Source organism: Lissotriton helveticus, chromosome 3_1 (assembly GCF_964261635.1).
Source record: "Lissotriton helveticus chromosome 3_1, aLisHel1.1, whole genome shotgun sequence".
NCBI lineage: Eukaryota > Metazoa > Chordata > Amphibia > Caudata > Salamandridae > Lissotriton > Lissotriton helveticus.
The window spans coordinates 542,957,815-542,981,554 of record NC_136061.1 but is presented as its reverse complement, the minus strand read 5'-3'; the positions used below and the strand labels follow the sequence as shown (position 1 = coordinate 542,981,554).

The 23,740-nt window shown below is 45.9% G+C and overlaps 1 protein-coding gene across 6 annotated transcripts in view; it reads left to right on the top strand.

Annotated features, from left to right (window-relative positions):
• The window catches only part of ANKRD44 (ankyrin repeat domain 44), a 766,729-nt gene that overhangs the window by 674,350 nt on the left and 68,639 nt on the right, over positions 1 to 23,740 (top strand). For all 6 annotated transcript variants that reach the window (XM_078680434.1, XM_078680433.1, XM_078680431.1 and 3 more), the window contains 2 exons: positions 9,014 to 9,101; positions 15,446 to 15,529. In XM_078680434.1, coding sequence (XP_078536560.1) covers positions 9,014 to 9,101; positions 15,446 to 15,529 — 172 coding nt within the window. The remainder of the gene's footprint in view (positions 1 to 9,013; positions 9,102 to 15,445; positions 15,530 to 23,740) is intronic.

Below are 23,740 nucleotides of genomic sequence, written 5' to 3'. Positions count from 1 at the left end.
AGGGGGCTGAGATTTGGCCAGGGCTTTACAGTGGGCCAGATCCCTTCAGATCGCAGGCCTGCCTATAATTAACAAGCATTTACAATGCAACGGTTTCGCCTTTGGAAAAGTTAGAGCTAATGGCATTGTAAATGACAACTTGACTTCCTTCCCTTTGCGTGCATTTCTCTGCCCTCATTTGTACCCCCTTATCATTAGGATCTCCTAACCTGTCACTTTTTTAATGTTTTTGCCTTTTCTCTCCTTGCTCGCCCTACCTTTCTCTGTTGCACTCTTATTTCTTGGCCATCTGTTCTCCCCACATGACTTCTGCTCTGACGATCCCTTCCAGTCTTCAAGCGCCCCCTTACCTCTTTCTGCTCTCATTTGACCTCCCATGAGCTCCCCAACATACTTTCTTCTAGAAACTGGTGCTTTGTGTGCCTTCCTATATACCTTTAGTCTCACAATTGTTGATTGGGTAAGTGTTCCATGTACCTGGGGATTCTCTCCTCCTCTCTGTGTCTGTTTATAGCTCGTTGCTTGTGCTTGCTGTCCTGCCCCCTCGTTCGTTGTGCTTGCTCTTCTGCCCTGCTATTGGCATTGTAAATGACAATGCCATTTATTTATGTTTAAAAAAACAAACATAAATAAAAATAATGTCATGAGCAATGCCAATAGCTCTAACTTTAAAATGCCGAGACCATTGCATTGTAAATGCTTGTTTTTTTTCTTTTTGGCAAATCCACTAGTTCTCCTTTGGTGACCGAGTTATAGTTTGCATGACTATTTTGCAATTTATGGATTGTTAATGTCAGTGGGATTTTTAGGCTTTAATTCACAATCATAACTGCACCGTGCGTGTTTTTGTGCGTTTCCAGTTTTTTTTTATCAAAACAGTTTTTGGTGCGATAACCTAACCATAACTTCACTTCAATAATTTTCATGAAACTTTACCAAAGATAGTTCATGTAACTAAAGTTAATTAAAAAAAAGGCTTATGCGAATTGATGAATACATATTGAAGGGGAGAGAAGGAATTCTAGAGCTGAGAAATAGGTTGTATTTGCCCTTCATATTCCCATAAGAGTATTTTGCCACACCATAGCTAAAAAACGCTTAAGTGAATGATTCCAAATTAGCACAGGCGCTAATTTTTTGTGTTCCTATATACATGAATAATTGGTTACATCAATGAATATTCAGAATCGCTGGCCTTTGACCTACAGAGATTGTCGGGTATCGAATGCCAGATAGAGTCTACTCTTCCACTGTGACTAACGACAGTTGCTGACCTCCATGTGCTTTTTCTCATATGTAGCAAATAAAAAAAGATGCTGACCGTTGATACCATTTAGGCTGTAATCTTTAAGCTCTTTCATATATATAATACCTTAGCAACCAGCCCGCCTCTCTGATGGATTTTTGTTGGGGAAAGCTAATAAAATCCCCAGATTCAAATTTAGTTTTGTACTACTTTTGTCAATGCCAATCCGTTAGCTCGCCTTGAAGGCTTGGAAATAATGGATGGGAACTGAATGTTGTTACACCAGGATGCTTAGTGATGTCATCTGATGCCTCTTCCGGCATTGATACAAAGCCAGCGTACCACTAACAGCAGTCTGAAAGCTTTGAAGTTTCCGTATCCAGTGTGATCCTTGGGATTATTCTACAGGTAAGAAATCTGCAGGTAGACCGAGCATCCACCAGATAGGTCGTTACCACAGGCATGTAACTTTTTCTTCACATACTCACAATACACATGTTGTAGGGGGAGTCTAGGGTAACCGCTGTGCACCTTACAAAGTATATTGAGAATAGTACTCCTAAATTGACAACAAATGTTTATACTGAACAAAATAGAACACATGTTGCAATGATTCCCATTTGCAACAAGAGTAGGAGGCCGAGTCTGCGAAGCTACTGACACTGCAGTGAGCCAGGCAGAGGAATAGGGAAGGAGCTGGGGCTGTCATGAGCCATACATAAACCGGGGGATCCAAACGACTGAAGTGCGCAGACCGCAGGCCTATGGTGTATGTGTTGGAGGGTGGAAGCAAAATGTGAATAATGCAGAAACAGACCAATGGATGAAAGGAGCTATCCCAAAGGTCTTATAAGTACATTAAATATGAGAGGGTAGAGAAAGCACACGGACTACGGAGGGTAGGCAGAGCACATGGACAAGGAAGGGTGGGCAGGAGAGGGTAAAGAAAGCACACGGGCAACAGAGGGTGGGCAGAAGAGGGTAGGGAGAGCACGTGGACAACGGAGGGTGGGCAGGAGATGGAGGGGAGAGCACATGGACAACGAAGGGTGGGCAGGAGAGGGTAAAGAAAGCACACTGGCAACAGGGTGGGCAGAAGAGGGCAGGGAGAGCACAAGGACAACGGAGGGTGGGCAGGGGAGGGTAAAGAAAGCACACTGGCAACAGAGGGTGGGCAGGAGAGGGTAAGGAGAGCACATGGACAACGGAGGGTGGGCAGGAGATGGAGGGGAGAGCACATGGACAACGAAGGGTGGGCAGGAGAGGGTAAAGAAAGCACACTGGCAACAGGGTGGGCAGAAGAGCACAAGGACAACGGAGGGTGGGCAGGAGAGTGTAAAGAAAGCACACCGGCAACAGAGGGTTGGCATGAGAGGGTAGGGAGAGCACATGGACAACGGAGGGTGGGCAGGAGAGGGTAAAGAAAGCACACGGGCAACAGAGGGTTGGCATGAGAGGGCGTGGAGAGCACACGGAAAATGGAGGGTGGGCAGGAGAGGGTAGGGAGAGCACAGGTCAACAGAGGGTGGGCAGGAGAGGGTATGGAGAGCACATGGACAATGGAGGGTGGGCAGGAGAGGGTAAAGAAAGCACACGGGCAATAGAGGGTGGTCAGGAGAGAGTGGGGAGAGCACACGGACATCGGAGGGTGGGCAGGAGAGGGTAAAAAAAGCACACGTCAACAGAGGGTGGGCAGGAGAGGGTGGGGAGAGCACACGGACATCGGAGGGTGGGCAGGAGAGGGTAAAGAAAGCACACGGGCAATAGAGGGTGGGCAGGAGAGGGTGGGGAGAGCACACGGACATCGGAGGGTGGGCAGGAGAGGGTAAAGAAAGCACACGTCAACAAAGGGTAGGCAGGAGAGGGTATGGAGAGCACATGGACAATGGAGGGTGGGCAGGAGAGGGTAGGGAGAGCACACTGACAACGAAGGATGGGTAGGAGATGCTGGGTCAAGCAAAATGACAAAGGATGAAAGGCAGGAACAGAATGAGTGAGAAACACAGAGGGGGAGAAGTACACAAGGGAGCCAGCTGGAGGAAACACGCACTCTCATAAAGTGGTGCTTAAATAAAAAGAAAAAAGTACCACCTGAAATAGTGAGCCGTGGATGGACAGCAGTGCGTCCATAACGCTAAAGAAGAAAAAAAAAACAAAGAAATAAAGTAGAGGGAGGAAAACCTACCGAAGCTAAGAATTCCAAGCAAGCAAAGGAGAGTGACAATGAACCGAAGTAGAAATGGGCGGGCGCTAAGTCCACTGTAAAGTACCAAAACGTCTGGTAACAGACAGAGGTGAGACATAATAAAAATAAAATGATGTACACCGTGGGCTTTGGATCCAGTCAGAGGAGTATTGGTCACTCACCTCCTGGTACAGGACAGCGAGGGGGGGGGAGGGCGGGAACGGGGCACAGGACAGCGAGGGGGGGGGGGGCGGGGACGGGGCACAGGACAGCGAGGGGGGGGTGGGCGGGAACGGGGCACAGGACAGCGAGGGGGGGGCGGGAACAGCACATGCAACGTGAATGACTTTCCCGCCTCCTCTCGGGCAGGCAGCTGATACCACAACTCTCAGGGAATACCTCGGCGGCTCTCTGTATGGGCCTTCCCTGGGCGCGCTACTCAGGAAAAGCCTCAAGAGAGCTTCTCCGCGCAGCAGAATGCGCCTCGAGGCAGCTGCTAAAGTGTACAATATTCTCACCGCAACACAAAATCTTCAGGGGCCACTTTTGGTACACTGCGATAATAGAACTTAGACAACAATTCGGAAAAACTCAATCCTGTCAGCTAAACTGCCACTCAGCATCTGTGAAAATTGCTGAATTTTACATGGCCGCACGCGGAATAAAAAAAAGGCAGTACACAGGAGACGAATTATGCGGGGCTGCGTGCACCCTGTGGGGTTGTAGCGGATTCCTGTGAACACATCCCATTCCTCAGCACACCAGCCGGGGCCCCCTCACGCATAGGAAACTGCATGGGGGAGTTGAAGGGGCGCATCTGCACCACAATGTGCCGGCAGCGGTGGTCCCTGTTCAGCACAGAAACATCTGCAACACGTTCAACAAAGCGGACCCTTGTCCGCTGGAGTCACCCGGCAGCAGAAAGGTCACAGATGCGATTCAGTGGCTAAGTCCGGACTGTGGAACCCGGCGGCCTGGAATGCAGCCCTGGATTACACGCTTTACCCCATGTGTGAACCTGAGCAAATGGATCCCTCGCTTTATCTCCCACATTTGGGCAAATAGAAAAGACAGTTATAATGGGAGAAAATGCGTGACCGGCTTCTACTTTCAACGGAGAGTGAAAGGGGAGGGGGGGCGGTAACAGGCACACGGGGAGGGGGGCGGAACGGACACACGGGGAGGGGGGCGGAACGGACAGCGGGAGGCGGCGGGAACGGGGCACAGGACAGCGAGGGGGGGGGTGGGCAGGAACGGGGCACAGGACAGCGAGGGGGGGGGCGGGAACAGCACACGGTCAGCGGGAGGGGGGGGGCGGGAAGGCAAGGAAATGGAAAAACAAGCTCTCACCCACCTGGACTTCCTCCAACGTCGGTCGGCCGCAGAATGAGAGCAACATGGCACCAAAAAAAACAAAAACAACTCCGCCCACCGCCGCATGACTCCACAGAGGGAACGCCCAGGGAAAAAATCGAGGGAACGCCCACGAATCTGGTCCGTGAATGACGGACAGATCTCTGTTCCAATGGCTAGCCTCCATTTATGGAGCTAGCCAATAGAACAGAGGGCAACAGAGGGCGTATTCAAGTGCCCTTACTGTGAAGACTACAGATTTCTCTGGAGGCGGAGCTAAGAGCTCCGCCCTCCAGTGAAACCTAAAAAGTGACATTGAAACTGGTCTATATCTATATTCATTACCAAAACTTGCTAAGCAAATGCACTGATCGATTTCTGAACAATGTACAACCTGTTAAGGCAATCCATGTCAGCGTTGTAGTCTCTGTTTACATTACACATGTTTTACTTATTCTCGCATTCTATAAGAGTGATTGTTTTTCTGCAGGTTTTTCCCATGATTATGCGCACTGCAAAATGAGTCACTTTTAGGTGTCTTCGTGAGTTCGGATTGTGGGTCGGTGTTTATAACGGACCTGGATTGAGAGTTCTGGTGCTGAAGGCAGGGATTGTTTCTCACAGTGACTGTCAGCGGGTCATAAAAACGTTCAGAATACATGTTCATCCAATCCTTGGCCCCTCTGCAGTTTGCACAGGGCAATGGTCACATGCGCTTGTTGTTATTCTATGTGAAGTGCTTGAAGGATTACCCAGCTGTCAGAATATTGACAGGGAGAAAGTAAAGAAAAATACAGTGCTAATAGGCGAGTGGGTGGACTTTGTGTGTTGCGAAGTGATGAAGTGAGGAGAAGCAAGGAAGTGCATGCAAGAGAGTAAAAAAAGAATGCTAAAGAGGAAAGTGATGAGGTGTGAGATTGTGGATCTTAGGAAGATGCAAGGAGAAAAAGGGTGTAAGTATCTGAGAAACTGCAGAGGACAGTGGTGTGAAGGGAAGAATGGAAGGATCTATGACACTTTAAACACCACTACCCCCTCCTCAGACTTTAGTAATGTTTAAACCTCAGTCTCATTTTTTCAGAATTGAAACATTTTTAATTCTAATTTCTCATTTAGCTTATACTGCAAACAAGCTTTGCCAATAGGTCTGGCTTGTTTTAGGTGTATGTCCAATACTGTGTGATATGTCTGGATGCAATATTGGAAAGCTCAGAGTGGCATCTAAAATACTGATCTGGAGGGTTGCTATTCCAAGCACAGGATCTTAGGTTACATGTTTTAAGCCACACACACAAATAGATAGACCACGCCTCTTGGAAACAAATCCTAGTTATGCTTCTTAGGCTGCACCCTTTTTAAAGACCCCCTCTTTACAGCCCTGCCAGTGGCGGTCTATTGAAGGTAGCTCGGAAGTGTCCTGAGTGAGCATTAGCTGTTCTTTCCCACTGAGCTCAGGCTCTTCTCATGGTTCTGCTGAAGAATACATGCATGGGGCTTCTGTCATTTTTTATCTGGAAGAGGACGGTCCTGTCAGCTCTACAGATAGGTGGTTGGGTGGAAATAGACAGAAGGGAAGGTCTGACAGAACAAAAAAAGATTCTTCAGGTTGTAATACACCTTTCTGGGCCCTTTAGAGGAAGGAAGGGTATGAATAGGATGGAAATTCTTCTGAACAGTCAGACGGGGGTGGGGGCGGTATAAAGAAGGATTTAACCTTTCTTCTCTCTGCTTTCTTTTGGGGCACCTGGTGGTTGTACCATTGAAGACCATGAAAGACATTTTATAAGGCCATACCAATAATTCTCTGAAGAGAAACCCTATATTCTAAAAATAAGGAAACTATTTCAGATTAGAAACTGGAGTTTATTCCCTTATTACCTCAACAAGAGGATATCCTTCAAGCTCCTCATCCACGCACACAAGGCACTCCACAAGACCAGCCCAGCCTACCTCAACAGACGGCTCTCCTTCTACACCCCCCAACTGCCAGCTAAGCTCCGCCGACCTCTCACTCGCCACCATCCCACACATCCAAAGAACAACACCGGCGGGAGATCCTTCTCCCACCTCGCCGCCAAGACATGGAACACCCTCCCACTTAGCCTACGACAGACCCAAGACCTGCTGACCTTTAGGAGGACACTAAAGACCTGGCTGCTCGATCAGTAGCAGCCCCCACATCCCCCCCCCCCAGCGCCTTGAGACCCTCACAGGGATGTAGTGTGCTTAACAAATGACTTGATTGATTGATTGATTACCTCCACCACCATCCATCAACAGGTCGTAATACACGCTGCTTGAAAACATTTCATATTTGTGCGGATATCTGAAGGAAAAATAGACTTCACTTTATAGTACGTAGTAGAGTCTGTGGAGCCCCCGACAGGAACGGCTGAAATATTTGGTTTTAGTAGCTCACAATGTGTCGAAAACTCGACCCAACGTACTATCAATGGTGCACGCATAACAGGTACCTAGTACAGGTACCCATGTATTATAAGTTTACAGCACCACTGAGCGACTCAGGTGACAAACCACCAACTTTAATGCACATTCAGGGCTTTGAGTGGGATGAGATTAGTGCACATTCCCTAAAAGGGTGTGGTCGCTGTAATTAAGGGTATGGCCTAATCACAGAAACAACATTACTGTGATTCCTATAGTGTACCACCTGACTGACATTTTGGTTACTCTCTGAGGTTTTTGTTATTGCATATAGATATATTACACAACTGACATACACCTAAAACCAGCCCGGACTATTGGCTTTGTCAATGGGTGTTAGCTATTTAAAATAAATGGATGACAATGATTTTGATTCTGAAATTATGAGCTTGTGAGTTGAACATTACTGAGGCTTGTAGTTGCCTTCAGGGGTGTCTCAGTCACCACTGTAATGTCCACTCTGTGTTAGATATGCATACCCTTTTTCTTTCCGTATCTCGTCCCTCTTGTCATTCTCTCGGAATGCATCTCCTTCTCTTCACCAGCCCCAAACGTACATGCAGATACCTGTAAGCCCCAAGTTGTCTTTTTACTTTTGCCTTGTCAATACTATCTATGACAACCATGTCCCTACTTCACACACGTTTGCGCAGAATCACAATTGCAACTGTGATACATGACCATTGCTCTGTGCACCCTGCAGAGAGTCAAAGGATTAGGTGACCATATATTCTGAACACCAATTTTGACCAACTGACTCTGATAATCTCGCACTGCCATCAGCCTCAGAGCTCCCAGTCATGACTTATTAGGCGGTGACTCAGTTCAAAGTAGGCGCTATACAGGAGTAACATGCTACGCGAAATGATATACAGAAACACAACATCCTGGAAATAGCTAACATTCTTATGAAATGCAAGAATAAGTAAAACATTTGAAATATATGCAGGAACTAAATCGCTGACAGGCATTGCCATAAAGTTTTTTTATATTCAGTGTTCTGAAATCGATGTGTTTTGTCATTAAAGTGAAGGACAGGAATAAAGGGCCCGATAGGGACCCATTTCAAGGTCCACCGAGATTGAGACCTGAACCACTCAGAGCCCTGCACAAGTTGGTTTGCAAACGTTACCAGCGCCCAGGGCCGGCTCTAGGGCAGTGCGACTGGTGCGACCACACTGGGCGCTGACCTGTGGAGGGGGCGCTGACCTCAGGGGGACGCTATGTTTAGTAATAATCTATAATTGGAGAATTGAGGGGCACTTTTGCCAGGTAATAGTGAGAGAATCTGAAGAGGCAGTTATGGGGTATGGGGGTGCCAAAAATGATTGTTGAACCGGTTGTCACCAGCGCTAAAGCGGGCCCTTACCGCGCCAGCGCTAAAGCGGGCCCTGACCGCGCCAGCCGATGACATCCGAGTGCTCACTAATTAGAACTGGTTGGAATGCACATGGATGTGCTTTTCGTCTTCTTAAACCTGATGTCAGGGCTCCACTTCAGAGGGAGAAATTGTGACTATGTGGGTTGGAGATGGCTTCTCCTGGGGGTAAATAATGAGATTTCATAAATAACATCTTCACTTATAGCAAGACAGTAGTGGTGCTATTACAGAACGGAAATCTGATTCTTTGCTGCACAAAACTTGAGTGCTGTTGAATATCCGGTAGTTAATGAGAGCCTGTATTTATTAATGTATGCACAAAATGTATTGCTGTGAATTACTTTTAAAGGACATACTACTGCTTTCTTGTCATTATTAAAAGCCATCATCTTTTCTCTTGAAGGTCATGAAAATTGTCTAGAGGTACTAATGGAGCAGAAATCCTTGCGCAAATTTGATGCCAACCCTTTTACTCCTTTGCACTGTGCTGTGTAAGTACCACAACTCTCCTTAATGGACAGTTCGCTCATGGATGGAACAATTAGGGGTGGAATTAAAACCGCTTACGCCAGACTTCAAAATTGCAAAAGCTTTTTCGCACTGCTTATTTGATTCCATTACACAAACCCACTGGCATACATGTAAGACAAATGCAAACATCACTTGATGCTGAAAACTATTTTTTGATTATTTATAAAGTGACATACTGTGTTATAGAGTAAGAAATAAAGAGATATATCTGGATGTTGTAACTAAAGAGATCCTATACTATCCATCAAGTGGCATCACAGCAGACGATTCACATGGCCATGCACTTTCCAGGCTTAACCCAACCCATGACGAACCGACTGCTTCCCTTCCATCCGTCTTGGACCGCACCGTCCCGTCCAGGATGCCATCTTTTTAGGGAGCCCTTACCATACACAGAGGCAGCCATTTTTGGAAGTCTGCACCCCACTTTAAGGCTGCCATTTTGAGTGTGCAGAGGGGTCCACACCTTGTCTGAACCCTGCAGGTCTGGGAAGATAGCATTCTCTCCTAAGATCACCATTTTGTGGAGTATGCACTCCATTTAGAAGGGCTGTGCTCTACGGTTCAAATATATACTTTCCGGAATTCCGTAGTTATCCAAGTCCTTCCATCTGTCATAGCAATCAGATCCCAGAGTGCTACATTGTGAAATTACATATTAACAATGCCTGATGTTTTGTACTTATTCGTAACATGTTTTAACCCTAAGGCCAGGTTAATGCAAGCAATAGATAAATGATTAAGGATGCCTGTTGATTGCTCTTTTGACACAATGAAAGCACACCTGTGCAACTTCTGTGATGACCTGTTTGAAAGGTACCCATAGCAACCTCCCTCTCTTAACCTAGCGGGGACCAGCGTAAAGTAATCCTTAAAGCTTAATAGTCTCCTTCAAAGATATCTCCTAAAAGGTTATCTCAGATATTGTGATCCTTTGTCCTGGACTGTGCTATGATCTAAGCAGAGTATCCTAAACTTCACACACTGTCTGAAACCACTAAAGGCCAATTCTTAATCACGTAACCGGGACAACATATAGTGCATACTCCAGTGCAGGGCAACAGCTGTCAAGAGTATAGCTCTCTATGGCCTGTCGAGAAAGGCTAAGATAGTTCAGGCCACTTTAATTTAAAAGTTGCAGCTTTTCATTACATTTGTTTTTTTCAGCGACATACATAATTGCTGGCTGTCGTTTATGACAAGAATGTTGACTGTTGGAGCTGTTAGAGGAGAAACACTCAGCTTTTTTGGTCATGACAAGAACAGTTTGGCTGCCGTTTAGACCTAATTTGCTTTCCCTCATCCATCATTAGATCCCACAAAAGCAGGTGTAATTGTATCCTCTATCTCCACATTCCATATGTCATTGGCTCTCTTTGGAAATCCAGATTGCATGTCCCTAGCCCCCACTAGTGCAGCAAATATCCACTGAAGTGAGGTGAGCATTCACTGCCCCTTGATGAACCCCGTAGAACAACAGCCTAGATTGGAAATAAAAAATATGTTGGGTCCAACCTTACAGGTAATATAGCAGCCAGATTTTGGCTATACCTATAGCTGTCCTCCTGCTGCAGAGGTAAAAAGAAACAGTCTGGCTCGTATCTATGTTATGACTGTGAGAGTCCACAGATTAGGTTCCACTTATCTGGCATGCTGGGGGTGAATACCACCATCCCCGCGTGTGATGGCCATGGACAAAGAGCATTTCAAGATGCTCTGGCCCAAGAAGCCTCTCCTCCCAGGGCCCATATTAGGCCAGCAACAGTCAGTCCCTGATTGCAGGCCTTTCATAGGACTCATCGTCTCCGTAACAGAATATCAGGTTTATCTTCTCTGACCACAGAGATTGCAGACCCTCCTCCTGAGTGACACACATCCAGCGATCCCTAGCAGCATGGTCAAAATAGATCCCATTTATTGCGTCAAACGTGGGTTTCTGCCACATGGCCAGTCGGACCAACTGAGCCCATCAGCAACTGTTGGAAAACAGCCAGTCCACCTTTCTGTGTCTATTCTAAGGCCCTTCCATGGGCTCAGTTTTCCATGGGCCCACATGAGGTCAGGGCGTCAAGAGGTCCTATAATATACCCAGAGTGATGCTTCAGGGCGTGAGCTCTTGTCCAGTTATATTATGTTAGGCAGGGTTATCTCAGTGCAACATAGGCCAAGGCAAAAAGGGCCAGCTAGTTACAACAGTATTGTTTGCAATCTCTTCCTAAAAAGAGAGTAATCTGAACATGTTCTCATATGTTAGCGATAGCTCGTTCCAATAATGAGAGGCTCAGTACGAAAAAGACCTGTCCCCAGAATGGAACTTTCTGGCCTGGGGAACAGTTAACAAGGCTTTATCGCTGGATCTGAGAAGCATAGGAGGGCAATAGTGAGAAAGCTTCGAGGCAAAATAACGTTGGCCTTTTCATGTCAGGACCTTATAAATAAGCCTGTAAATTAAAAAAAAGAACTCTCTTCTGCACCGATAACTAGTGCAATGAAAGAAGAAGCAGAGCCGATGAAGTCCCAGAAGGGAGATTACAAATTAGATGGGCTGCCGTATTCTGAATGACCTGTAGTTTTGAGAACAGCGTCTAATTACTCGAGACCAGTAGTCCATATGGCTAAGAAGAAGAGCCTGCACCAAAGTTTTTCTCGCGGTGATTGTAAGGAGTAGGATGGATTTCTTCAAAAGTCACATTATTTGAAAGCAGGAGCCCATAACTGAACGTACCAGCTCTTTCATGGTAAGAGATTGATCATGACAGACTCCCAGATTCTTGACAACCTGTTTAGGCGTGGGGGCTGTGCCAAGTTCCATGGGCCACCAGCCAGAGTTCCATAATTGTTGGGTGTGTTGAAACAGCATACTCTCTGTTTTACCGGCATTCAGCTGGAGACGGTTCTCCATCAGTCAGGTAGCTATTGCTGTCATTCCAGCTGAAAGGTTTTCTTTCGCTTTGGCTAAATCGTTGTCCAGAGAGATTCTAAGCTGAGTGTCATCTGCATAAGAGATAATATTGAACCCAAAAGATTTAACCATCTTGGTAAGAGGTGCGACATATATGTTGAAAAGCGGAGGGCTCAAACATGAGCCCTGGGGCATCGCTTGTCCAGTACCAGACTGCAAGATTGATAAGAACCCAGGGTGATAGTTTGGGTTTGGGTTCTGCAGGAAAGGAAATTGCCAAGCCATTGAAACACAGTTTTGAGGATTCCAATCTCATGCAGCTAGTGAAGTAACTTAGGATGTGACACCATCTCAAATGCTGTGGACAAGTCCAGTCCAAGATATTTACAGTGGTCAGATCTAGAACTGCCACCACAGAGCATGGCTCCATTTCAGGCCACATTGCTCAGATTCCTCGCAGCACTGTTCAGACTTGTAAGTTCTTCAGCCCTGCCAAGTACCACACATCAGGCGTTAGAATAACACATTTCAGTGTGATGATCCGCATCACTGCACTGAAATGCAATGTCATGCCTTCTAGCGCTTCCTCAGCTGTCAAGCCGGGAGCGCTGCTGTAATGAAGCACCATACAAGCTGAGTGGCAGTGAGCAGTGCGCGCTGCTCCCAGTAGGTATTGGGGCTCTTTGACTCAGCTGCTGCTGAGCTGCACAGTAGTGTTTGCTACAATGTAACTCACCCAACACCATGCGGCGATTTCACTGACGTCAGGAGGAGTAGTGGAGTCAGTGTTCCCTGGGCCAATGAACACCGGCGAATTTGAGTTTTGCACGTAATGTGTAGGTGGGTCCGGCTCCTGCCTCCGGCGGTGCGGGCGGGTGGGCGTCTCGCAGTTCTCTTTTTATAGGCTGCACTGGCTGTTGTTCAATGGGTAATTACGGCAGCTGGCTCAGCTCGCACTTGTACTGCAGGCTACGGAGCGGTATGTGATCCTGCGACAGACCCGACCCTACCTGTCTCGTTGTGAACTGGCATTGATAATTATGGCAAAGCTCACTGCTTGCATGCCCGTGGCGGCCACAACTGGACCCAACTGCACCGGCGTGGATCGCGGCCAGAGTGTGTGCAGCTGGTGATCGTCAGTGCTGAGCAGAATCATGTTTGTAGCGTGAGTCAAACTGGTCAGTGACCGTCTGAGGCACAACTCTTGCGCCATTTGCCACGTGTCAGTCCTGTAGCCACACCCTGCTTTCGCAGCCCCCAGCACCACAGTGACGTTGTGGCAGGATGTTAGGCCTTATCTGCCCTCCTGCCTCCAGTCACGTTTGGGCTCTTTGTAGTCCAATCCCATGCCAGGAGCGGCACTCTTTTAAAAAGGTGAGCCAGTCTGCCTTCAGTTATCACAAGTCATTCTCCAAGCAGCAGCCACTGCAGAGTTACTGTGCCTTTTCTGGAGCCTGGCAGCAGCACTAGAAAACTGCCTCAAGGTCAGCACATAGAAATTATGCACACACAAAGCATTCCACACAATTATTTTAAAATATCTTGAGTATCCCGATTCTCTCCCTCTTTAGCTTTTCTCTCTCACAAAAACATGTACACACAAGCAGGCAAACCCACTGACATAAGTAAACACTCACACAAGACTCAGATGGGATTAAAGCCATTTTAAACTCCTTACCTCACATGGCTTTATTAATTGCCGCTGTCAGTGGGCTGCCTCGATTCCTGTGTTTGCACAAATGTATAGGAGAGTGTGAATATGATTGACAGAATGGTGAACACCCCGACATTATGCAAATGAGCCTCTGTTGACTCATTCAGCTGGGGCCCAGCTCAGGGCTACAGAAGCAACTTGGCTGTCAGAGACAAGTTCCAACCCTGACAGTCTAGTACTCACCAGCACTAGCCGCCAATAAGCCTACCTTTCGGTAGCAGAGAAGTGCCGGTACTCGTTACCGTTTCTACATGTTTAAAGGGATTTTTAAGCGTGTTTTTCGTGTAACAATTAACCCCTGTACAACTGTGTAATTTTCTGGCAAAGGCATGAAAAGCCAATGGCAAATACAAATCTTACCTTGCTTTACTTCTCAGTAAATAGTTAATGTGTGGGTGTCTTTGTTTTGTTCTTCAACCTCTGCTAAGATTACTATTTTGATAGTTGTCCATTTTTTAAAATTTCTTCTTCAGTGCTGATGGGGAGTCGGGTGCATTCTGCTTTTGTCCATCTTGTGTTCCATTTATCCTTCCCAAGAGCTAGACATGAGAAAGGGGACGTGAGGAAGGTGACACTCCCTCTTCACCCACTGGTGGGATCAGGCTGCCTTGTTGAATGGCTACTTGGAATGACTCTGGAACATTTTGAAAATGCGGCACCTTTCCTTTGGTCCCCCCAAGCGATAGGGCGAGGTTAGGGTTTCTGTCCAGGGCTAGCCCACATTCTGTAACACTTATCTCCTTATTCCTAGCTCAGGGTACAAAGTCCTGGCTGTTTCCTGAACTTGCTTAGTTTATCATGATCAGCATGTGGTCAGGAGGCACTGCATGGTGTGCAGCCCCAAGTGGGCAGGGGTGATTATTAAACAACTGAATAACTATTTGATATTATTGCATTCATATCATTATAGCGAAAAAACCTTATTTGTGCGTGCAGTAGTCAGAAATGGATGATACCTCCTAGGGGTACATCCTGCAAACCCTCCCAGAGGGTTAGAGGATCCTGCCTGGAGATTGAGTCATCACGTCTTCTTTTGCCTGCTAAGGCCACCTACCATCAAGATGGCCATTGTAGAATGAGTCCCTTTAGCTCTGGAAACACTAAAATATCTGTGGCTTAATCTTACAATATCTCTTTATAAAGCCATTGATTTAGCTGTGCCTTTGCACTCTTCACATATTGCATGATCATGCCTGGCAGCTGATGGTGCCAAGCAGTAGTGCCAGAGCCCTACTTCTAGGCACATTGAGATATGGGTAGTGAGAGGGTAAAATAGCCAAATACGGTGGGCCAATCATTGAAAGCCACTTGACAGCAGCATCCTGGTATGATTAAACACTCATCTGCTTCTGACCCACAGATCCTGACCCCCTATTTAAGTGATTTTGCATTTAGTTAGCCAAGCAGTATATCTCACGGAGGCTGTGATAGCACTTCAAGATGGCTGTTACACCTTCCTGCATCCTGGTTTGATTGATGCATCCTGATACTACCACAGAGTAATACCATTGATTTGTGTGACGCCAACAAGCTAGTTTACTGATGAAAAAAGTCTTTTTGACAAAAAGTTAAATGTGTCCTCAATGTGCAGTGAATCTAAGCAACTGTACATTTGTCTCTAAAGTGTACTGTTGATAAGTGGGTGGGCAGTACATGAATTAAACAATACTTTTGTGACTTAATTTCAGAATTAATGACCATGAAAATTGTGCATCTTTGCTCATTGGGGCCATCGATACGAGCATTGTTAGCTGTAAAGATGCCAAAGGAAGGTAAGCCCCTATTCACCTCATATGCATGGTTTGGTGTTCGCAGCACTAAGATAAATATTGGAATTCACATTGTTGACTCAGTTTCATGAATGTGGGACTGGTGTGGGATGTTTTTTATGAGGCATAAACAGACATTTCTTTTTCTTTAACATCATGCTACCATAATATTGCAGTAAAAATATCGACAACAAAAAAATTGACACGGTAAGTATCTGTAATTATATCTCTGTAAGTACATGTTTAACAAGCTTAACTCCAAATCCAAATACACTTGATGATATATATATATAAGAAACCAAAGGTTACAGGAACGTTCTAGATAGGCTCACATTTCACTCATATAAAACCAGAGAAATCCAGCAGTTAAAGTTACCTGAGCTAGCTACACCTTACTTACGCCCCAGCAATGCACTGCTTATTACCTCGCATATTACATCACTCATGACATGGTCACTGACATAACTGATGACATCACTGACACCCACTCACACCCCCATGCAACATCTCACACACCCACCAAAACAGCCACTCACATACCCATTCACAAACCCATACAAAGGCTCTTGCACAGAGCCACTCACACACCTACTCACTCATGCAGGCACTCACAAAAACAGTCACTCACCCATACAGATACTCACACACCCACTCACTCTCTTACTCACACAGACACTAGCACATGTACTCAGTCACCTAAACAGTCACTGAGACAACTACATAGTCTCCCATAGAGCATCTCTCACACTCACTTACTCACCCATACAGACACTCACTCACCCATTCACAAACCCATACAAAGGCTCTTGCACAGAGCCACTCACACACCTACTCACTCATGCAGGCACTCACAAAAACAGTCACTCACCCATACAGATACTCACACACCCACTCACTCTCTTACTCACACAGACACTAGCACATGTACTCAGTCACCTAAACAGTCACTGAGACAACTACATAGTCTCCCATAGAGCATCTCTCACACTCACTTACTCACCCATACAGACACTCACTCACCCATACCGCCACTCACACCAACTCACTTACCCATACCCCCACTTACACACCCATTCCGGCACCCACACAGCAACACATGTACCCTCACACTCATCCATGCAGACAATGATGCACCTGCTCACTTACCCATACAATGACTTAAGCACTGTCATTCACCATTTACAGCCACTCACACACTGCTCACTCATCCATGCAGCCACTGAAACAGCCAGGCACTTGCTCATACAGCCACTGACACAGCTACTCGCTCACCCATACAAAAACTCACACAACCACTCACTCACCTAAACAGTCTCACATACCCACTCACTCACCCATCCAGCCACACACACCCACACACAGAGATGCACAGTTACACTGACACTCACATAATCTTTGTTTTAAAGTAGAATTACTCATTAGTAGTTGGCTGCAAGGTCTAGCTTGCGGCCAGGCCCTGCAGCCAACCCCCACATGCATCCAGCTCTATGCCGCACACAGCGTTTGTGTCTGAGTGGATCTGTGTGTGCATGTCTGAGTGGGTCTGTGAGTGGGTGCGTGAAAACTGTGCGAGTCTGTGAGTGGGTGTTTGAGTGACTATATGGGTGTGTAAGTGGTAGTGTAGGTGGGTGTGTGGGTCTGTGAGTGGGTGTATTTTTTTTATGGGGATCTGGATCTGCAGATTCGAATTCACGAGGATCTGTGGATTCCCAAGTGGTTTTGAAAACAAAAAAGGGTATTGGACCGGTACTTGCCTATGAGGAGTCCTTCAAATTACCATACTCCATTTGTCCTAAGGGGTCAGGGTACCTCTATCCCGACCCCACCTATCACTTTTTTATTTTATATTCCCCACTGGGACCAGAGTCCCGATAAACAAAATGGCGGCCACAACTTTCCTCTCAGGTTGCTGCCAGCCAATCACAGGATTGCTGTTGGCTCGTGTATTCACAATTCCGAGGAGATTCTGCGTTCTTATATATGCAAATTTATTTTAAGCTTACTATCTCTAAAACTACTGAATGGAGTTACACCAAATAACAAAAAGCATGATATGCAGACCAAAAGCTAGCTCTCTGCCAAATTTGGTGTAATTCCATCAAGCAGCTCGGGCTGTAGTTTTGTCTAAAGGTGCTATGGGAATTAACAGAATTTGTTTTAAGCTTAATATCTCTAAAACTACAGAACTGATTTACACCAAATAACAAAAAGCATAATCTGAGGATGAAAAGCTAGCTTTCTGCCAACTTTGGTGTAATTCTGTCCAGTAGTTCGGACTGTGGTAGTGTCTAAAGGTCCTGAGAGAATTAATGTGGGGAAAATGTGTTTTGGCACCATCACTTTTTCTCAGCTCCCGCTTCTCAAACCACCCCGAAACTTTCCAGATAGCAGCTGAAGTAATGGGCACATTTTTGTGGAAAATTTCATGAAGATTTATTAATCGGCACTAAAGATGTGGTGAACGGAAAATCACCTTTTTATAGGTCCTAACTATAACTACCTACTGGCACTCGCCAGTAGGTAATTTATATCCACATAGATGTGCTGTTAAAAATAGTAAATCTGTGTGTATATATATGCTTCTCAAAATTTTGTTGTAAATATTTTTGCAACAATATTCTGATATCAATCCATTGTGGCTCTGTTTGTGCATTAGCTATGCTCTAATGAAAGTTAATGCGGGACATCGAGGGTTAAATTGTAAGCTTTATTCTGATTGCATATCTCGACATATATAGCTGAAAGGTGTTGAAAGGATATTTACCCTGAGCTTTTGAATACTAGTAAATGAAGTATCAAAAGTGAGATATGCACTATACCACTTTAGTAACTTGTTATGTGTTAGTACTGCTGTGAACCCAATAGAAAAATATTTAATCTACTTTATTCCGAATCTTGGAGTATGAAATTGTCCCCAGAAAATATACTTATTTCATTAGAGAACATTTACCCAAACAAGCACATTTATTTTTCTGACTCTTTTATGCACATCGGGAAGTAAGATGCATGTCCCAGTAGAAAACAGAAGACATATGGGCCTATTCACAGAAGCTATTTTGGAGTATGTATAGTAATACTACTTTACAACCCTCAAATTAATAATACTTTACGTTCTCCAAAATGCAAATCACAAACCTTCAGCTGGAGATCCCCACCTTTTTTTATCTTTACTCATAAATATCGAATGGAAACTGCAGTTCAAGTCGCTTCTGATATACAACACTCTGTAAATGCAAAACAAAGATCAACCCGTGTTAAGCAAGCTTTGATTAGCAGTGGGCTAGGCAAATCAGAGGGAACATCAAATCGATTGGAAGAAAGAATAAAATATTACTCTAGTGGAATGTGGCTGATATCACCTAAAAACTAGGTGATAATGAGCTAATGTACTTTATGAATTAATATGAAATTTTAGTCTTACAGGAAACCTGGACTGCTACCCTCTGGGAGATACACAAGTTATCAACTACACTAATTGTGCCATGCAATATGGCGGCTCAAAAAACTACAGGGGAATACAGATAGCCTGCAGAACTGAAAATTGTTTAAAAACTGAAGTCTGGGGGCGTGGCATGACTGCCAAGCATGGCGGCCACACCTTAAAATAGCTCTGTGTGGTTGTCCCATAACCATCCCCATCCTGGCCCATATCGCCTTGAAATTGCTGTAAGCCTGCCCCACTTGGTCTCATTGGACTGAGGGGATGTTAGAGGCAAGGTCTAGTGTAGATGGCTATCTCAGAGGCACTGTAGCAGCAGTAGACTGATGGCGTCGGCCTGAGGGGCGTCCTGGAGGTGCGGGTAGATGGGTGCCTGAGGCAGAGGCCGTGCCAGCTTCAGTCCGATCCTATCTTACCGGCATTGGGGCTGGAGGCACTACAGCCAGGTGCACCAGTGGGGATCCCTGCACGTTGTAGCTTTGGGAGGGGCTGAATGGAGAGCCAGCCCTGTGGTGCGGATTAGAGGTGCCCGGGGACTAGAGCAGTGACAGATCTTGTCTCCCTGAAGTTACGACAGAGATTGCAGTAGTACTGAATGACGGTGGAAGCCCCCTCAAACCATGGATACTAGAAACACGTGCTGCTTGCTCTGGGCCTGTATTGACGGATGAGGGCCGATCGTCGCCCTGTGGCCTACGGCAGGAGCCCCAGAGGGCCTGGCCTCAGTTCCGAAATGGTGCTGGCCCCTCCTGCCCCCTCTGAGTTAGCTTTTGTGTGCTGGTGAGGTGGTGATGCGCTCCGCTAGACGACAGGCAATCTGCAGCATCTGAACTCTTGCTGCGGGAGCAGCTGCTTCTGTTCCAGGGGCCGTGGCACGCAGCCGCTGATGTGGTGAATCCTCCCATCCTATTATAGTTCTAGTGCCTCGGTTTTTCAATGGGGCCGATTAATCGTTAGACGCGCTTCTCCATTAGGGGGCCGTACTAAAGGTGGGTGTGGCTGTTGCAGATATGGCCAGGCCAGGTCCTGGTGTGGCTTGCAGCAGCACGCCCTCCTGTTTATCTCCAGGACTTTTCAACTGCCTCTGTTTTTGTAGATCTCTGCACACCAGGTTGCAGTGAGGGTCAGCCGGGGCGGTTGTGGTGCTGTGGGCTATGGTGAGTTGGATGCTGTGTCTACCGTCTCCTTCGCCGCCATGGCCAAAGCCAAAGTCCCCTTCAACACCAAACAAAAGCGCTATTGACAAATTTGCCGTCTGAGAGACCCGTGTGACTTTCTGTGGCATGTGGTTCTACCCCAGATCATGCTATGCTCCTGGTGGCTATCATTCAATTGCGAGAAATGCTAGATGCTGAAATCAGAGCTGTGGGTACTGATGTTAATCTGCTCCGCTAAGACCTCAGGAAAGCCGTCGAGCAGATTACGGAAGCTAAAGCCAGGGTCTCAAGGGTGAAGGACTCCATTACTGCCCTGCTGCAGACGGTGACTAAACTTATGGCTGTGACCAGGGAACTGGCGGCACGGGTGAAGGACATGAAGGGCAGGGTTCACTGCAATAACTTGTGTTTTGTGGGCTTCCTGACATCATTGGGAGGGTCCCTCAATAGACAGTTTCCATGACCAGTGGCTTCGCTCACTGAAGTCCTCCGAGGCCCTATCCTCCTGCTTCATTGTCAGGCGAGCACACAGAGCATTGATGCAGGGCCGGTGATTGCAAAGCTCTAGAACTATATGGATAGAGACGCTATCATCGAATATGTCCGACTCCAAGACAAGCTCACCTATCAATCCCACACCATACTGATCTTTCCAGACTACACAAGAAAGGTGCAGCAGCAACGGCAATCCTTCCTGGCAGCGAATCAGTAACTCCTTGCACTCAAAATTCAATATATGCTCCTGTAGTCAGCTAAGCTGAAGGTAATCTATAACTCGCAGACCCTCTTCTTCGAGACACCTGAGGAGGTTTTTCATTGGTCAGATGAGCGAATTCAGGTAAAGCCACACCTACCTCCAAGCATGTACTATGATTCGTCCCAAGGAGACCGATGCATTCACCCTTCAATGACTCTGGCGAAGAGGCGCAACAGGTCTCAATATTCATGGAGAAGTTCCCAGTGAAGTGATGAACCTCAGGTTGGGGAACGCCGGGACCATCAGCCATTGTCCATGTCACCTCCTACATCACTTTGACAATAAACACTGATTCTTTTTGGGTTTGCAGCAAACTTCTGTATGGTCCGGAATATTCTTGACTGTACACCTTCGTGGGCTGTTTATCTCACTTCCCTACTTGTTTGATTATGTTGGGTTTGGGGATTCATTGGGACAGGCCCAGTGGGGTTTCCTGTTGGGGCCTTGTGTTGGTCTGCACTGGAACAGATGCTTCTTATTCTCAAAGTATGAGGTGGGAGTTAGGGAAATGATTTGTGTTTATTTTATTCTACGATTGCTTCCACTGGGTCAGAACCATCCTTGTCACCGGAGGGAGACCACCAACACAGCCCCCGCCATACAAATATGAAACTAGAGGGGTATCTTCCATCACCCACTTCTCATATGCGAAGACGGGGTCACCACGGATGTCGTACCACCATGAATGGTATTAGGATTCAATATCTGTATCAGCAATACCCCCATGGAAGCATTTACAGAGGGTGATACGAGGGGTCCCACCCTGCCAGATGAAGCCATTTGGAATGGAATTCAGTTTCCAGAACCAGTGTCTTGGAATATCATAGGGAAAGGTTTTGAAGATGGTACCAAAACCGGGGCAACAATACCTTTTTGAAAATTGCTGACCTACAAGTGAGAAACAATGGCAAGACTGACCAAACCGTAACATCCTCCCTCAAGCGAGTCAGAACTGGCTACACGCAGCGTGACCATGCCAGCGACACATGCGGGGCACAAAGACACTCAGATAAGTGAATCCACCTCAAGCAATTGGCCACTCCGAGCCTGGTCTTACTGACGGTTCAGTTTAATCAACATTGACTGCAAGCTCTTCTCCAAAACAATACAAGGTTGCTTCTAGCAAGGCTTGTCCACCATCGATCAAACGTTTGCCTTTCTCCACATAACATACAAATATAGTACCAAAAAGAAAATGCCACTTTGTGGCTTTACTTGACTTCACATTTGCATTTTGACTTGGTGCCAAGAAAACAGATGGAAAAAGCTACATTATATCAGCCTACATCCTGTACTTTTGTTGTCAATGCATCTATTGTACTTTGATTCAACTTCTCAAGTCAGGCTGAACTACAGACGCTGCCTACATGCACCCCTTCTGTTCTCACTGTACACCAAAGATGAGATTCTGAAAGACTGACAAGATGTACCCTCTATAGAGAGTTCTCAAGTGTCTTCCCTACTGTATGCCAATATTTCCCTCTTGATTGCATGCACACTGAAGAGCTTACAAAACCAACTAATTACCATAGACAAATACTGTAAAGAAAACAACTGTAAGATAAATACATTGACAACAAAATCCATGGTAATTGGTAAGGACATAGACGCAAGAAAGTGTTCCTGATTGTCAATACTAAGCTGGAAGAGTAGTCATTAATGTTTTGGATTATACATCATAAATAAACTCTTATATGTGAACGTAACTTCCTGTTTTCTTTCTTTTATTACTGTTCTCATGTCAGTTTGTGGTAGAAGCAGTATCTTTCCCCATCTGCATTGTGTCCAGAGAGTTGTCAATTATTGTTTTTTAGATCATGGAAACAACTTCATTTACGTAAGGGTTGTTTAATACCATTGCAATGCCTCTTTTGAAAAGAAACCCTAAGATACGTTTGACCGGTTGATATCTAAAAGACTCTGAGTATGCCATTTGTATTCTCAGCGGAGAGTGTCTAGGGAGTTCCTCTCATCACTGGCTCATATAACGCAGAGTTTGCTGATAAATAAAAAGTCCCATTTGAGAAATCCTGAGAAATCGTCTTCTTCTGTCAGAACGTTACTGTCCCACAAGGGTGTCTCTCTGGTGAGCGTCCCTCCCATCCTAGAATTTGAATTTGAATTTTGAGGTGTTTATATAGCGCGCGTTCACTAGGCAGTTTCTTGGCGCTGTAGGATTTCAGATGAGTGAGGGGAGAGAGTTATGGACTAAATGCTTGCTGAAATAGAAAAGTTTTAAGATTACTGCGAAATTCTGTGTAAGAGGACAGGGATCTGAGGGAAGGTGGAAAATGTTATGTTATGAGTTGGCAGTGTCCTATTTGATCTATTTTTATACAGTGTTGCTAAGTCTTGGTGTCTGTCTAACCCCGTTTGTTTATCCTGCGATGCAAAGATCCAATCATTAATGGTTTCCAGCTGTGTAGCCCGATATTATTTTTTTGTATCTGGTAATGGAAGAACACCGACATACACCCTTCTCTTCAATTTATTAAAGGCTATTCAAGGTATCTTTCCATTCAAAAGCAACAGCCAAAACTCGGCCTCCACTTTCTTGAAAGTGTCTGTTAGAATTTTGTACAGGATGCTTTGGAGGGCATACAGTATCTTGTGCCGAGAGATCATTTAGAACATGGTCACCCTTCCCATCAGCGATATCATCAGTGCCTCAAATGTCGGACGTGATTTTTGAATTTGTGGAGTAGGGTGTATGCGTTTCGGTTGAGAAAGGCATCTATAGTCTTGGTTATGTATATTCCAAGGTATCAGAAGCCCAGTGCCTAGATTTGCAACGGGCAGTTTATTGGTAATTTCGGAACTCCACTAGCCCCCCCTCCCCTTAAGAATATATGTGGGATTTA